Below are 15,961 nucleotides of genomic sequence, written 5' to 3' on the forward strand. Positions count from 1 at the left end.
CGTGTCTTTCCGCTAATATTTGATTAGAACTTGGAGATTTTAACTCCTTTAAAGCTGTGACTCAGAGGTAAACCCACAACATAAGAGGCACGTCCCATGGTCTGGTTTGGATATACCAGCATGACTTTTTCCGTATCATTTCCTTCTGACCTGTTTCCAAGTTGTGACCCAGGGAAAATGTAACCAAAGTTATCATCCCTGGTGCAAGACCAGAGAGTGTAACCCAAATGCATATGTTATAGCACGGGCTCTGAAAATGAAACAAGTCTCGTCCCAAGAGTCATGTCTTACTGCTATGCATATTTAATGACGAACCCAAATCTTATCCCAAAGTTTCAAGACTGTGTCTTTAACGGTGTTGATGATACACTGCATTACTAACAGAGGGATATGCAGACAGGAATATATAATCCCCACTGCTTTGAAAGATGGGGACATTTGTGATGTTAATTTTATTTACTTATTTAACACATTATGACTGTCAATGATGATTATGGGATAAAAGCCGTGTTTATTTTTTAAAATACTTTTTTTTTAAAAATTATGACTGTCAGGTGCCAACAGATGTGTTATTTTTCATCGCACATAAACTATTTGAAATTAGAAATGAATCTGTGCCATTATTGAGCAAATAACGGGATTTGCTATAATATGATAATGGTAGTAATACTTAACGAATTGTTGGTATCTTAAATTATTTGCCAAAACGCTTGATATGCAAAGTCATCTACTTTGATTTATGTAATTATTTTGCAAACTTTCAAATATGTTTACAAATACAGTATAAGTTCTCTCCCTGACTCGTATGAAATTAGAATGGCTGCTTTGTAATTCAAAATGTTGTAATGTCAAAATACTTTTGTTTTAAAATATTATGCCATGAAATAAATGCTTTCGTAATTGGAATATTGAAGTACAGTTGGACATTTGATATACAGCTCAAACTCTTAAAAATACTTTTAAATTTCAATTGTTATACCTGACATTATTCAGAAGAAATTCATTTTGATTCCTTGTTTGTTTTGATATGTTGTTAATTGTTTTGTCTCGTTCATTACAATATGTGTAAGTTTGGGGTATTTTATATTGTGTTCATTTTTATCGAATTTGAATTAACCATATGTCACATGAAATGATGCTTCCATTAAACATGTTCATGTCTAGTTGACACGGCGACCAGATCGAAAGTTTAATCCCAGTTTAACCTAATGAAACATAATCGTCAAATGTGTCATTTTTGCTACCAATTGGCCTTTTTAAGTTTCTTGGCGAACATACCATGTCAGTATGGCTTTCTGTTCAGCATATTGGATGTCACCTCAGCACCATTTACATTTAGGTCAACTTAACATCATAAAAGTCTTCAGCGAAATCCTCATCTTGATATGATGTAAAATAGAAAGTATATCCGAATACATCCAAGTTAATCAACAAAATGGTATGAAAATTAAGTCACTTAGACGTTGATGCAAATCATTAGAACATTGAAACGTCTTTCATATTTCATTCAAAGTTATTTACACGGTTACAAAAAACAATGATGATGCATTTCATCTTGAATATATTTACAATGTTCAATATAAAGCATCCGTAAAATATTAGTGATAAATAATTACAAGAAAATGAACCAAATTCAAATAATATGGAAATCACTTTTACAAAATCTGGATGAAGTAGAAATTGATACACGTTTCACAGTATGTGGGCATACTGATTTTGAAGATTCCTTTTTCAAAGACACTTGGTATTAATCGAAATTACACAAAAGACACCTGATAGTAACTGACTTACACATATAGTCAAATACATAGTAAAAGTCCGTTGTAAGTGTTACAAACGCAGCGGAGAAAAACTATTTGGGAAATGGAAAACGAAATACAATATATAGATTATGCAAGGACTGCCATGGGTGCCTCGTATCACACAGGAGAAATGAAAAATTGCTGAGTGGAAAATTAAATAGTGAATCAGTGTATTTCCACCAAAAAAGGAATTTCATATCCGATATACTGGTGCCATTTTTCAGCACTTTATAGTAGTTAAATTGACTTCAAATTATAACAAATGATAGGTACAACACCTTATCCTTAACGCCATACTCCAAAACTATATTGAATGTTCCAGTAGGCTAGAATATTTCAAAACTACTTAACGAGAAAAAAATTACTACACTGAAAGAGATATTGTTTACATTCATCCCATTTTAATTTTGATTGTTCCACTTTCCACTGGAAATTTCATTTAAAAGAGTTGTGAACAACTGTGTTAGCTGCTTACAAACTAAATTATAACTATCGAGCAGACTCTGTTGAAAACATACAGGTAGCAATGGACTTACATAAGAGTGAATAGCAAGCCTGACTCGTTAAGGTCAAATTGTTGTTCATAACATAGCTGCTATTGGCTGTTTCACACGATGGCCCATAATGGGAACCTTAAAATCAATATCGACGCATTTTGACATCAAGCTGCATGAACTCTATACGTAATTTGAGAATGTCTGCAGCTACGTAAACCCTTAATAGCCGTGCTACTTTTTGTAAATAATCTTTTAACAGCATGTGGAATTTTCCTTTCTCCTTTTCAAATTCTTCCTTGATAATCACCGATTACAGACTCTGCTTCTTTTTCTCTCCATCAAACGGCTTGTTTGTGTTTATTGTTGACATATGCTATTGTCAGGGACTAATATTGTTCACCTGATGACAACTGATAGTTCTATCAGATATTTACGTTATATTGTGCCCTGCTTTACATTTATGTTTGTATTTATGCCTATTTAATGCATCCTGTATAATTATATTACAGCGGTAGTCGATTTTAGTTGTCGGTTTGCTACATCCCTAACTTTCAATTTGTTAATCAAAGTAGATCATGTGAGTTTGCTCTTTGTGGAAATATAGGCTAAATGTTTTGTGCCACCATTTAGGAACATCCTATATTCGACTGCACCACTGTTTTGGTCTTTGGATTAGATATACATTTCAGCATTAATTTGTTTAAACAAACCTATTGTATATCGCCTTCAAAGTCCAAGCCCAGTGCATATCTAAACTGTTTCCAATCTAATGTCGTTTCATTCAATATATATTGTTGTTGTTCTAGGGTTTAGCGCCATTTTTCAGCACACGATAGGCTATACATGGCGGCCAGTATAAGTGGTGGAGGAAGAACCCTGTAAAACCCAGGGAAGAACCACCGACCCACGAGAAGCTACTGGCAGGCTTTCCCACATTCAATATATTGTATATGAGCACTTACAAAATTTTGGTCTTCAAGATCAATGGAAATATTTGCAGTCTCATCAACTTTTATTTGAACTTGCGAATCTTGCACATCATAGTCATATGCAACATCATTAAGATGATATAAACAGGAATTTAATTAGCAAAATTAAAAAAAGCTAAGACACAATTCTTTCGCTTAAAGAAATTTCTAAAGTCAAAGACGTCAAATCGTTTATCAAATATTATCTTAAAGTATAATCCATAACTATGGACGAAAGACAGATACCTAATACTCGTTTACATACGACTATTAGCTTAAACTACCCCCCATTTCTTTCTCTCTTTCTCTCTCTGTATATATATATATATATATATATATATATATATATATATATATATATATATATATATATATATATATATATATATATATATATATATATATATATAAGTAACCTACCAGATAAATGGTGCTTCCTTCGAACTGATTTTCATCTCCGGCGACAAATGAAGCTGATATTGTATATGTGTAAAAGTCAATATTTATGGCATAATATCGTAATATCGACTTGTGATTTTGATAGTATAGTTATGAATTAAGAAACTGATACGAATCCACAAGCTGCAGTTGTCCTGGAATAAAAGTAATGGATTTTTCCATGTTGTTTGGAATGACACTTATTGGTGCTTTTGACACCGAGGCTACTGCTTTCATTATTAAATGAACAGCATACTCACGGAGGTCACGAAACAGCACATACATTTTCGCTTGACTTGGTTTAATTCGTTACTGTACAGCGCATGTGCTGTATGCATTTCCTCTATACGCACCAGATATGTGACAGTAATCATGAATTTTGACATTCGTGGGCTATGAAAACTTTAATATCAACAATGGTTATAATCATGTCGGAGTGCGAATATAGTTTTTTTCGAATCCATTTCGCTGTAACCTCAAATGATTTAATCAACCAAACTCTCACTACGATACAATATTGGTGACCGAGTTTGCCCGTCACATCTGAAAACAATTAAAAAAACTTGGCATGAGACATATTTGAGCGAATTGTGTTGATTTTCGTTGCATTTATTTAGTAATTCACGTGAATCTTTTAAGACATTCAAAGGCAGAATAGATGATATAGGTTACTTTCGGTTTAAGTCGCACCGCTGAAAATTTCAGAATTTGTTTTACCAGATTCCATCATAATCGACGCTGTAGCTTTACACTAATTGCACTAGAGTAATAGCCATGGTCAACGAACATATGTTGTGTAATAAATACATGCATGGACATTTACCATCGTACTTGCTGTGTCGGTTCAACAACCGGGAAAGATTCTTTATCCAAACATAATGATATAGCGAATCTTGAGCGAATCAGATCACTCAGTAGAAGCAGGTCAATATAGAGATAGTGCAAACGAATAAAGCCTTTAACCCAATTAAATACGTTCACAGAGATAACCGGGCTAAGTGTTTATGATAAGTGGACTTGATTGACAATAGTGTTTAATCAAACTTCCAGGCATGTTTCAATGCATCGTGGGCCATTAGCAGGATATAACAGATTCAGCCATATTAAAAGGACGAATTTATGTGGAGAGACATGGATACTTGAAGCACGGCTGAGTCTATGGACCGGCCTTGACAATAATTTTGCGAAGAACTGCGAAGCGGTATCACCCATGATAACCCTTTTTGGTTTATACTCCAACTGCTCTTCTCAGGGCCACCCAGATCGATCTGTAGACAAGAGGGATACTACTTAGAATCATTGACAATAAAACATATGTTGTATGTATTGTATGTTTGTCTTTGTCTCATACCTATGTTTACAACAGCTAAAACGTTAAGAAAGGCTTCTTATGTTCATGGGGACAGTGTGTCTATAAACACTCATACACTTCGTTGTGTGTGACAGTGTGTTTGTGGGGGGACAGTGTCTTTGTAAACATCATGAACCTTGTTTGCGTGTGTAATTTGTGTATATGTACTTCTCCCTTATTTTTCATCATACCCTTTTCTTTGGTTAGTACGCGTAATGGGCTTTAGTCAATACAAACGGCGTTTTGGATATTATAGCGCGAGGTGTCGGATAGTAATCAAAATGTATTGGTGTTGAATAATACTCATTACCATTCATGTATGGACCCACACATTGTTTCAGCATAAAAACTAGTTTTTACATGAGGTCAAAAGTAGGTCAAAAAGTGGGTATTGAATAGTATGTAAAAAATTTAACATTATCATTCTAGTTGAGGGTACCCTCAATGTAAACCTATGACGTAATGCTTATTTATCTTGAGGGCTAAAGGGTCCCATCAATGAGGACAACCATTTCTCATAATAAATATAATATTGAACAATTTAGGTTAACAACTTCTAACAATGTAACCATTTACCCTCAGTGTTAAATCCCCGTAGAGGGCCAAAGTGCTTTATATTGCTACTCATGTTGCAGTCTTGGATATGAAGATAGCTGAGAAAGTTTCGATAAAGCAGATGAACAAACGTAGAAGTCAGAGAAGAAAAGTACGATGAATCAAGAAAATATGAAAAAGAAAGAAAATTTAAAGCTGCTGTTTTCCAAGTCATAGTATGACTGTGATAATTGAGGACAAATAAAAGCGCAACTTATGCAGACTAAGTAGATGCATGTACACGAATTGATTTTGCACGTATTGCACATTATGCGTGAACGATATTTTCTATCCATTTGTGAGATAAGTTTCGCGGTAATTTTTCTTCTGGATCGTTGCTGTACAAGTGGCGGGTTTACAGTCTAACAATGCATTAACATTATTTTTCTTAATCTCTGAATAATCAGGATCATCTACATACATATATGTAAGCTCCATAAACTCAGAACAGTACTATGTGTCCGTGTGTGTGTGTGTGTGTGTGTGTGTGTGTGTGGCCACTTCCAATCTTCGTGCTATGATAATCTAGCGGGTTTATGAGGTGAAACCCCATCCTTTGTTCTGACCCGACCCTTTGTTCTAAAGTTCAAAGTTCTTTATATACGTTAAATTATTAACATTATGAACTGTTAACAAACATCTTCGCTTGTTGTTTCAACTAAAGTACATTAACATTTAACGGAGGCTGATAAAATGAAAGTACTAGCTAAAAAAGAACAGAACGCATAATGAAGACTTGACGAACATCCCAATTAATTAAAACAATATTCGCCATCCTCAGTGTGATAAGAGGTACTGAAACGCCTGAGGACCGACTAGAAATAAATCTAACACAGTAATATACCAAATAATTTCAGGTTGAAAATGAAGTACATAATCTTCGTCCTCCTTATGTCCTGCTCTACTCATGTCTTCTCTAAACTAGAACTGATAAATAACGGATACGAGGGCTTGTACGTTGTAATCGGACCTGAGGTTCAGGAGAATTACAGCTTAGTCAGCAAAATTAAGGTAATATGCAATTAATATATTCATTTAATTCTGCCTTAATTGGTAAACCTATCAAGCAATCATCTGACTTAAACAGAAGCCATTTCAAAGAATTTTCAAAAATATCTTTTGAAGAATAAACGTCTATCAGGCAGCCACTATGCTTTCAGAGGACACTTTTGTCTCTTCCTAACTGTGTCGATTTAAGACATGGTCCATTGTGCACTGGATGAATCTGAGAAGGACAGATGTTTGATTGTAAACTGTACCAGTCTAAATAGGACAGGTTTGATTTGTACACTGGACCAGTCTAAAAAGGACATGTTTGATTTGTACACTGGACCAGTCTAAAAAGGACATGTTTGATTTGTACAATGGACCAGTCTAATAAGGACAGGTCTGATTGTACACTGGACCAGTCTGTAAAGAACATTCAAGAACCGGACAACATTTTCCATTTTAATTTTTAATTCTTATATTTTATTTATTTGATTTTTAATATTTTGGTTTGTTAACTGGCGTTTATCTATTTGTTGATCGTGGCTTTTATGTCCATTTAGTAACTTTACAACATTTCTCTTGTATGCGGATTCACCGACGAGAACAAATGTATTTTCTTTTTAAAATTAAACCGGAATAGAGACATAGTTAAGGGTACAAGTTTAGTAACGTTTAGCAACTGAAATTAGTTACATGAAACATGTAGGCAACAAGTACACAAAATATCACATTTGGCAAAGTTCTCAGTTTTTGCTTAGTTCATAGAAACCCAAGGAAAATTTAGTTATTAATTTTTTAACTTTATGTTATTTTTGAAGACCGATGATGTTCTTCTTTTACATTCTCATGTCAAATATATTTTTAATTTACAACAGAAAATCTTATTATCTTGTACGTTTTTAGTAGATCAGTGGGTTCGATCACAGAAATTAATAGTTAACAAATGAATTGTTTCTGATGAATGTCCGTCTAGAAAAAGTGTTTTCCTGACAGCTGAATATTGTATTCACCCAAAGTTATTTAAAACGAATGTGGCGATAAATGAATTGCAAAATAAATATTAAGTATCCTTTATTCAGAGGAGCTGATTTACGGTATGGGTTTATCATGAACTCTTGAAGTAAAAGCTAAGGCAAAACTAATGCAAGCGCACACGTCAAAACATGTTTAATGTGATCAATTACTTTAAAAATTAGTTTTAGATATGCACGGCACTAGTTGCTGACTTTATGAGAGTTGTATTTCCCGTGGTTTTTACCATTCTTTGATATCATTGACATATAGGTCAGGATATACTTATTTTTGTGAACGGACGTTTTCTGTTAACTGTCATGTGTCTAATGCTGCACGGACGGTTCTGCTAAAGTCACGTGTCTAATGCTGCACGGACGGTTCTGCTAAAGTCACGTGTCTAATGCTGCACGGACGGTTTAAGTTGCCCGCGTTAACGTACGACGAAGGGGCAGCTGAGTATTCGCCACCAAATTTAAATTTAATCGCTACCCAATTTTCTTCCGCGCTGCCTGCTGTGATACATTTTGAAGTAGATGTTGAATAGTTTATGCGTAAATGACCCTTGGCAAACTGGCGTCTTGAGATCCCACTCCATCTCTCTCAAAATCGCCGACTTTTTCGGAGGCCCGAAATCCAGATTTTTTAGTCCGACCCTGGTATATCATACAATTGTTGGATCTAATCAAGATTATATCAATGATTCTACAAATAATGACGAGGTTAGTCCTTGTGCTAATACACTGTGAAAGCACTATACTTGGTATTCCGATTTTCATTATTGGGCGATAACAAAAATTCTAGTGACTATTTCCGGTTATAGTTTCAAATATTCATTCATTAACAACGAACAACTATGGAAAAAAGATAGCATTTGAAAGTGAAAATATTTGAAATTATTCGGTAAACAAAAGTAGCGAATAAGAACTAACGCCAGGGCCTAGTTTTGTTACAATAATTACCGTCATCTGTGGTTTATTTAACTTTAAAAAATGATAAAAACACTCCTTAAATATATTAGCACTTGTATCCTGTTAACATATGGTTCTAACATATTTATTTAATGTGTGGAGGGATTTTTCTTCTAGAACAAACAGAAAATAGATAATATCACGCAAACAGTTTACAGCATGTATAAAGCATATATAGGGCCGCTGCAATTACGTCCCTAACTCTGTAACATGTGTTGCCTTGATATTAAATAAAGTGTTGCCTTAATTTAGAGTTAATTAACTTATCTAAATGCATTAAATTTATTCCTTGTTTTGTTTCAGTGATGACGATGACGATGGTTATTATTATTATTATTACAGAGTATTATCACAGATGCTTCAAGGTTGCTCTTCACGGCCACAAAACATCGAGCTTTTATTAGGAATGTTACAATCATTATCCCCAGAACATGGTCCCGAAGTCTCGAAGGAGATATAATATCAAAGACTTCGTCGCTCGATTCGGAATATATTTTGATTGATATTCCGTCCCGCAAATATGGACGCGATCCGTACGTGGAGGGTGTCGTGGAATGCGGAAAACCGGGGAAGTACATACACCTGACACCTGAACTGCTCCTAATGGAGGACGCAGAGAAAGCGTATGGCCCATGGGGTATGATTTTTTTCTTCATATTTTTGTCAAACGATTGGGAAGCAGGTCCGGCATATAGTGTGAACATATCCGTCTGCCATATCAGGCCACGCCACTACAGGTCCATCACAATATTTGTTCCACTCAATAAAAGTTTGAATGCCTTCATCGCTTGGGATATATTTTATGAGGCTTAACATTAGGAAGAATTAGATCAAATTCTATCTTCACCGAATTCCGGCACAACATCCACGTATTATGGCCCTGTTTGACTTAGACATTATTTTTCAATGTTGGTTCTGTTAAACAACTTTAGAGAGACTTCATGGATTGAAAAAATAAATTGGTATCAAGCTGTAGGGTTAAAAGAACTGTGTTAATTTCGACATGTACCCTTTTCGGCAAACTGTTAAAGATTTAACGACCCTGTTTGAACGTTTGCTTTAAATCTTCTTTCCGCTTAGTAATAATAATAATAATAATAATAATAATAATATATATATATATATATATATATATATATATATATATATATATATATATATATATATATATATATATATATATATATATATATATATATATATATATATATATATATATATATAAATATATATATATATATATATAACGGTTGCGGTTTTTAAAAATTGTCAGGGGAAGAAAAACAAGTTTTATATATATCGATAAAAAATCTTTTAAAAAAAAGTTGTGGTAAATAGGTTCTCTCATTTCCTATTGTTAACTTGACATTATTCTACCCTCGGGAGAATAATAATTTGGACCGTGCAGGCAATGGTAGCGACAACACGAAGACCACCTGGCATAGCTATTTCTATACTCCCATTTGTGAAGTTACACACCACAACTGAAACACTGTACTTTATCTCCTTGTCCAAAGTAGACAAGTCCAGTTCTCGTTAAAGATTTCGGAGTGGTTCCTTCAACATGGAATCGACTGGCAGAATCTCAATAGCCAGGCAAAGCCACAGGAAGTTTGTATTCTTCTTTGATTCCAGATTCTCAATAGCTTACATCCAGATAGGTTTGTTAGAGTACTGAATTTGCACTTGCATGTAAATGATTTTGAATCTAATCCAGTCATGGTGACGGGAAATCCGCTCCTTGATCTGAACTATATTTCAAATGAAAATGTCTTTCGTATCGTAATAAATTGTGAGCAATGACTGAAGCTTATTGATGACAGTTTCGCACAATCTATCGTCCACAGTCTCTCAGTGCACTAAGAGAAACCACAAAGAGTACAAAAGCCACGAAAAAGTTTCTCCTTCCCTTGCAACCATATTTTAAATCATTTCATCACTAAGGTATACCTTTCAATAGCATTTGATGTAAAAGTCAAAGTGACCAGGACATCCTTTTTATATTCAGAAACACATTCATAAAGGTTTCAGTTTCTATTGGGCAGATATACAAACATTCTATTACAGTATGTTTTGGGATTTCTGGGGGACATATCATAATTATATATTTGCCTATAAGCTAACATTACGGGTACGCTTGGGAATTTACAATACGTATATAGGCCGTGGGTTTAGAATGAGGATGGTATTATAGGGACAAATTATCTATGGGTTAAATGGGGAATGGCAATGGCAAAGGTTTAAAGTTTTAGTTGTTGTTGCTAATATAGATATAGACAAACACATACACAAAGCATAAAATACAAATGGCAAAGAAGATTAGTATCTCTTTTCTAGAGATATGAATGGGCCTGAGAATAGCCATTTACTTTCTGCTACTTCTCTCTCCGTGACCGCCATTTCTTCCATAACGTCTTCGTGAAAACTTTTAGCTTGAACTATGACTCTTCCGTTTGATTATCAAGTGTCCGGTCTGGATGCCAAATAACTTTTTCCTAGACCTTCATCAAGTTGGCATTGGGGTGCTGAAAGTATTGGTCTTTCCTTTGACGCTCATTTTCTTTTCTTTCCTCTTCCCAGGCCTGGACCTTCACCCAGTTGGCATTGAGGCGCTGAAAGTACTATTCTTTCTGACTCTCCTTTTCTTTTCTGTCCCCTTCTTCGGCAGCATTAATCTTCGCCTCTTCTTACTCCACGACTTCTTGTACAATGCTCTTTGCTGTTTTAAGTGAAGCGACTTCCCTTTGAACACGCCTTATACTTGGGCTTCCATTGATATTCGCACTGACACTATTCGATGGTTGTCATTCGTTTGGTTTTGGATAGACAACTAATGGACAAAGTCCCTGTGTTGCTCTTGAATTGAAATGTAAAGCCTCTCGACAATGTACGTGTAAATACTGAAGTCACAGCGTACTATTTCAACACTCGTCTGTGGACACTTCTTAATTGTTCATGCCCGGGAGAGGCAAAGGGGTGAAGGCGTAGGAGTAGTGCGCCTCGACGTTGCTGTAGGGTTCCACCTGGTCCAGGGTTGAAATTTGGATTTAGTTGCGAAAATTAAATAATTCCGTCCTACACCTGGGTAATTTTGAACTTTTGTAAAGACAGACTCTGTATACTTGTGGCTGGTAGGTTAGTAACTGCTAACAGAGTAGAAAGCTCTTGTATTTTGTTTTTGAGTTTGACAAACATTTCCCACATTCTGTAGTAGGCCTTGATGGTCTGGATTTAGGACTACCATACAATCTTATCTGTTATTAAGGCCAGGTTAACGGGTCCTATGGCTAAATGACTTTTAGTGAACCAAGCACTACCAGATTGTGCGGCGGGGCATGATGTTCTGGGCTTAATACCTCCTTATATTATTGACGTTTGTTAAGGGCTGAGAGAATTCGTATGCTATTCTTTGGCTTTTGATAAATACAATCACCCTTCTGAGATAAACAGATGCTTCTGATGTGATTGCTCCTGTTGCTGTTGCAGTTCCAAGTTTTTGATCTTCTGTTGTTGGATCCAGGGTTGAAATTTTGAATTTGTTTGCCAAATGTAATATAAGTCGTTGACTTGTAGCTTATCTAAATGTTTTTACTTGCTTAGCACGACTTCTAGTTGCGACGTGTTCGGCCATTCGGCCATGTACGTCGACTCATTGAGTGGGTCGGAGTCACCACTCAACGAGATTTTACCCCTATTTGGGTGCAAACACTCATTTCGGGATATTAAAAAATGTGCGCGCGACACTCTAGCTTATTTCCCGTCGAGTAAGGATGGATCCACCACCAGAAGAGCTACACCTACTATATGTACAGAGCACGCTCTTCGGAGATTAAATTACTAAGCACATCGTACGTTACTCATTTTGTCGTCACGTGTGAGGAAGGAACAACCACCTGACGACACCCAGTTTATGATGCAAGTACTGGTCGTCGGTTTTCTTGGTGTGAACAGCACGCTAGCGGGAATCATGTTTGGGCAAGGGAAAATAAGGGACAGGTCTTGCCGGAGTGGATGTACTCCTGAGACTGACTCGAGGTAGTACCGATGTCCATTTGATGACCAATGATAACGAGTACAAAACCATCAGAGAAGAAACCCGACTTTACGTGCGCGGTGCAGGAATTTGACTTAAAGTGCGAAACGACATCAGCCAAAGTTTAAGTAAAACGACAGTAAAGTGTCCGATAGGAAGAGAAATCTTCCCCATTGCCTCTTGATTCCGATCCAATATTGAAGATCATGTTTTACGCGGACAGTTACCCAAAGTTTTATTCAGTAACATCGTATTGAAATCGCATATCATAAAGCGAACTAGCCATATGATTTAAACTCCGCCCTTGTTTGATTTTATTTCAACGGTTGTAGAATCCAAGATTGTGGTTTTCATAATCATTTGCAATCAACAATTTGTAACGTGTCTGGATTCCGTACCATGGAGTCATCCAGATGTGTGTTCTTGGCTTCTTTTCCTTACGTCAAGAGATTTATCAGGTACGATCAGTAAGCGTAAGTATCCTTGCTGCAACTGACTAGTTTGTTATTCAAGTAAACAGCTACTTCACTGAAAAATGAATGCATACAATTGTTGGTGAGAGCCAAAATTTCTATTCCAGTTTGAAGTGACACATTTTTGCCTGTTCTCATTAAAGTTTGATGGGACTTTCTGAACATTTTGAAGAAAATCTTTTTTGTGGTATCAAAGTAGGATCTTTTAAAGCACGTAATCTTCAAGTCACAATTTCTTTACGATGGTTTCTACCGTACGAATGCGGATATGAACATCTCATAAACCATTCCTCATTGTCAATCAGCTTCTTGGTATTCTGGGTACATCTCGTACAATACACTGGGGAATCTTTTCGAAAACGTAGTTTCTCTGAGATTTTTCCATTGGAGAATATAATATTTTGTCCAAGATCTCCTTTTATGTTAATGTTGCTACTGTCAAAAATACAATTTACAGACAGGAATATATTGTGGATGTGCAAATTCATCGTGAAATTGATGTGTTTCCACCTTCCTCGTAAACATCGATGGAAGAATTCATTTTGAAAGGAATGACTCTGAGTATTTGAGTGGATATGTTTCCACCTACGTACTCCAACACATTGGAGAACACAAACATCAAATTCATTCCTTTGTTCAATTTCCTTGGGCTGCAAAACTACTCTTAGAATCGATCGGTGTTATTGATGTCTTTTAAATGGGTGCTACGTTTGTGTTCCATTTAGAATTTCAAACAGTCAGGGAGTAAAATGATGAATAACAGTTAGCTATCTATCAGACAAAATGCAGGATGAGACGGTGAACAATGGCACCATACTCAATTTGTAGACGTTTGTGAGGTTTTTCCAGGACTTTGCCAAACTGACCGTTAAAAATAGCGGTAATCGTTTCAACTAGATGTTTATTACTAATAAATAATAGCTTGCAGGAATGCGTAAGGAATAGATACTCAGCTTACACTTGTTTGGTTCCGTAATAACCAGGATCATTTTTATCTAAGTGTTCTTGACTTTGTTCGTAGTGGATTTCGACGACAAAATCGGTTTGATTTTCAGGCACATTCAGGACGTGCATAGGGTGAATGATTTCTACCAAAGCTTCTTCCCACTGAGATTCATAATTCAACTGTAGAACTTAAGATAATTTCGCCGTAAAGAATCATAAGATGTTGTAAAACACATTCATAGAACTACCACTGATTAATATTAAATAAAATTAGTTGATTATAATTTGATGTTTCTGGCTTTCAAGAAGTCGCCCACTGTTAAAGGATAATGATTTTTACAATGTTGCAAAAGAGGGCAATTGTCATTGTGACTGGAAGAATGGTGACTGTCGTTGGCTACAAGGCTACTGCTGTTGATTTTACTGCATATAGTATTGTTCAAAGAATAACTGGGGAGAAGATAATCAGTACAACTGCTCATTAAAATTATCCGCACTTGTCTCTTTGTCGTAAACTCAAATTGACGATGGCTGCTTCGATAACACAATACGATACACACATTTGGCAGGAAAAGACGATTTGAGGTATACACACGCGCTCTCCAGTTGACATCCTCAGAGTTTGCTTTTATAGTTCTTGAAGAAAGGAACTCTGTGAAGGAGAAGCAGCTGCTGTGGTTTATAGGCACGGTTTTCACTGCATCAGTTTATAATCAATGATTTATGAAGCAGCAATCCAAAAATCAAAACTAGGTGGCTATTCTTTCCTAACTCACTTTAACTTCTTCGAGTAGACGTTTCCTTACTTAACGTGTTCTTCGATCAAGAATGCTTTCGATATCGTATATTTCCTTTTTGGTCATTCGTTGTAACTCAGGAAAATGTTTCCTTGAACACCTCACCCTTTATGTCTTCCAATTTATTGATTGGACTATCACAACAACGTGCTTGTCCAGTAACAGAAACAATTCTGCTGTCCAGTTAGGTAAATAACCTTTGTCAATGGTACGCTTGATTATTTGAATGCGAGGTAAATCTCCCTTCTTTAACATCTCTAGTTTCTTTGGGGTACTTGGTGACGTCCCAAACAAGCGTCCAAACACCATCACTTTGTTTTCGAGGCTCATTTCTTCGGTTTCACATCTGATGCTACGATAATACGATTGACTGGAAGCTATGAAGAAACGTGGTAACACGTTGATGTATTTGAGAGTGTGCTGATAAGTAAAAATATTTCAACATACGTTTAACGACACTGGCTTTAGTTCCAGGATTCCAATGGTGAAAAATAAATGTGTCTTTTTAAATTCCTTTTGAATAGCTTGGTTCAGAAATTCGGTGCCTTTGTCTTATTTCCATCGTAGATGCCATCATAACTGTCATATCTGGGAGAGAATAGTATTCGATGGTAAAGACTCCAAGGTACAAGTGTGATGTATTTTCAGAAAAGCATGTCCATTTTATCTGAGTTATCATCCATACCACAAAACTTCTCCTGAAAGTAGTCCAGCAATGGATCATAAAAAGGAACAATCACTTTTAGCAAGAGTCCTATCAGCATGGCCTGAAATCATTCGCTTTGAACATCATCTTTTATCTGATGGGTATTTTCTCTTTCACCATATGAAGAAGAACATTCTGATGTTTCCATAATCGTTGTTTCTGTATTGTGGGCAAAGATACCGTTCCTTTCAACACATTCAAACAGCATTCACATTCCGAATCAATGATTTATTTGGATGTTTTTCTGAATGATTGTTTCCTCTTCGGAGGATCGAATTAGCGAGTACCACCAAGACGTGCCAATATTTAGATATATGAGGAGAGAGTTAATTTCTGGATGAATATTGTATATTGGGACGACGAATAGAGTGGTGTGCACTTCTTT

The 15,961-nt window shown here is 35.8% G+C and overlaps 1 protein-coding gene across 4 annotated transcripts in view; it reads left to right on the forward strand.

Annotated features, from left to right (window-relative positions):
• The window catches only part of LOC149770106 (calcium-activated chloride channel regulator 1-like), a 78,455-nt gene that overhangs the window by 33,595 nt on the left and 28,899 nt on the right, over positions 1-15,961 (forward strand). For all 4 annotated transcript variants that reach the window (XM_089949382.1, XM_089949380.1, XM_089949381.1 and 1 more), the window contains 2 exons: positions 6,508-6,661; positions 8,965-9,259. In XM_089949382.1, coding sequence (XP_089805508.1) covers positions 6,515-6,661; positions 8,965-9,259 — 442 coding nt within the window. In that variant the 5' untranslated portion in view covers positions 6,508-6,514. The remainder of the gene's footprint in view (positions 1-6,507; positions 6,662-8,964; positions 9,260-15,961) is intronic.

The sequence above is a fragment of the Sinohyriopsis cumingii genome, unplaced genomic scaffold, assembly GCF_028554795.1.
Source record: "Sinohyriopsis cumingii isolate HCF-2022 unplaced genomic scaffold, ASM2855479v2 utg002703l, whole genome shotgun sequence".
NCBI classification, from domain to species: Eukaryota; Metazoa; Mollusca; class Bivalvia; order Unionida; family Unionidae; genus Sinohyriopsis; species Sinohyriopsis cumingii.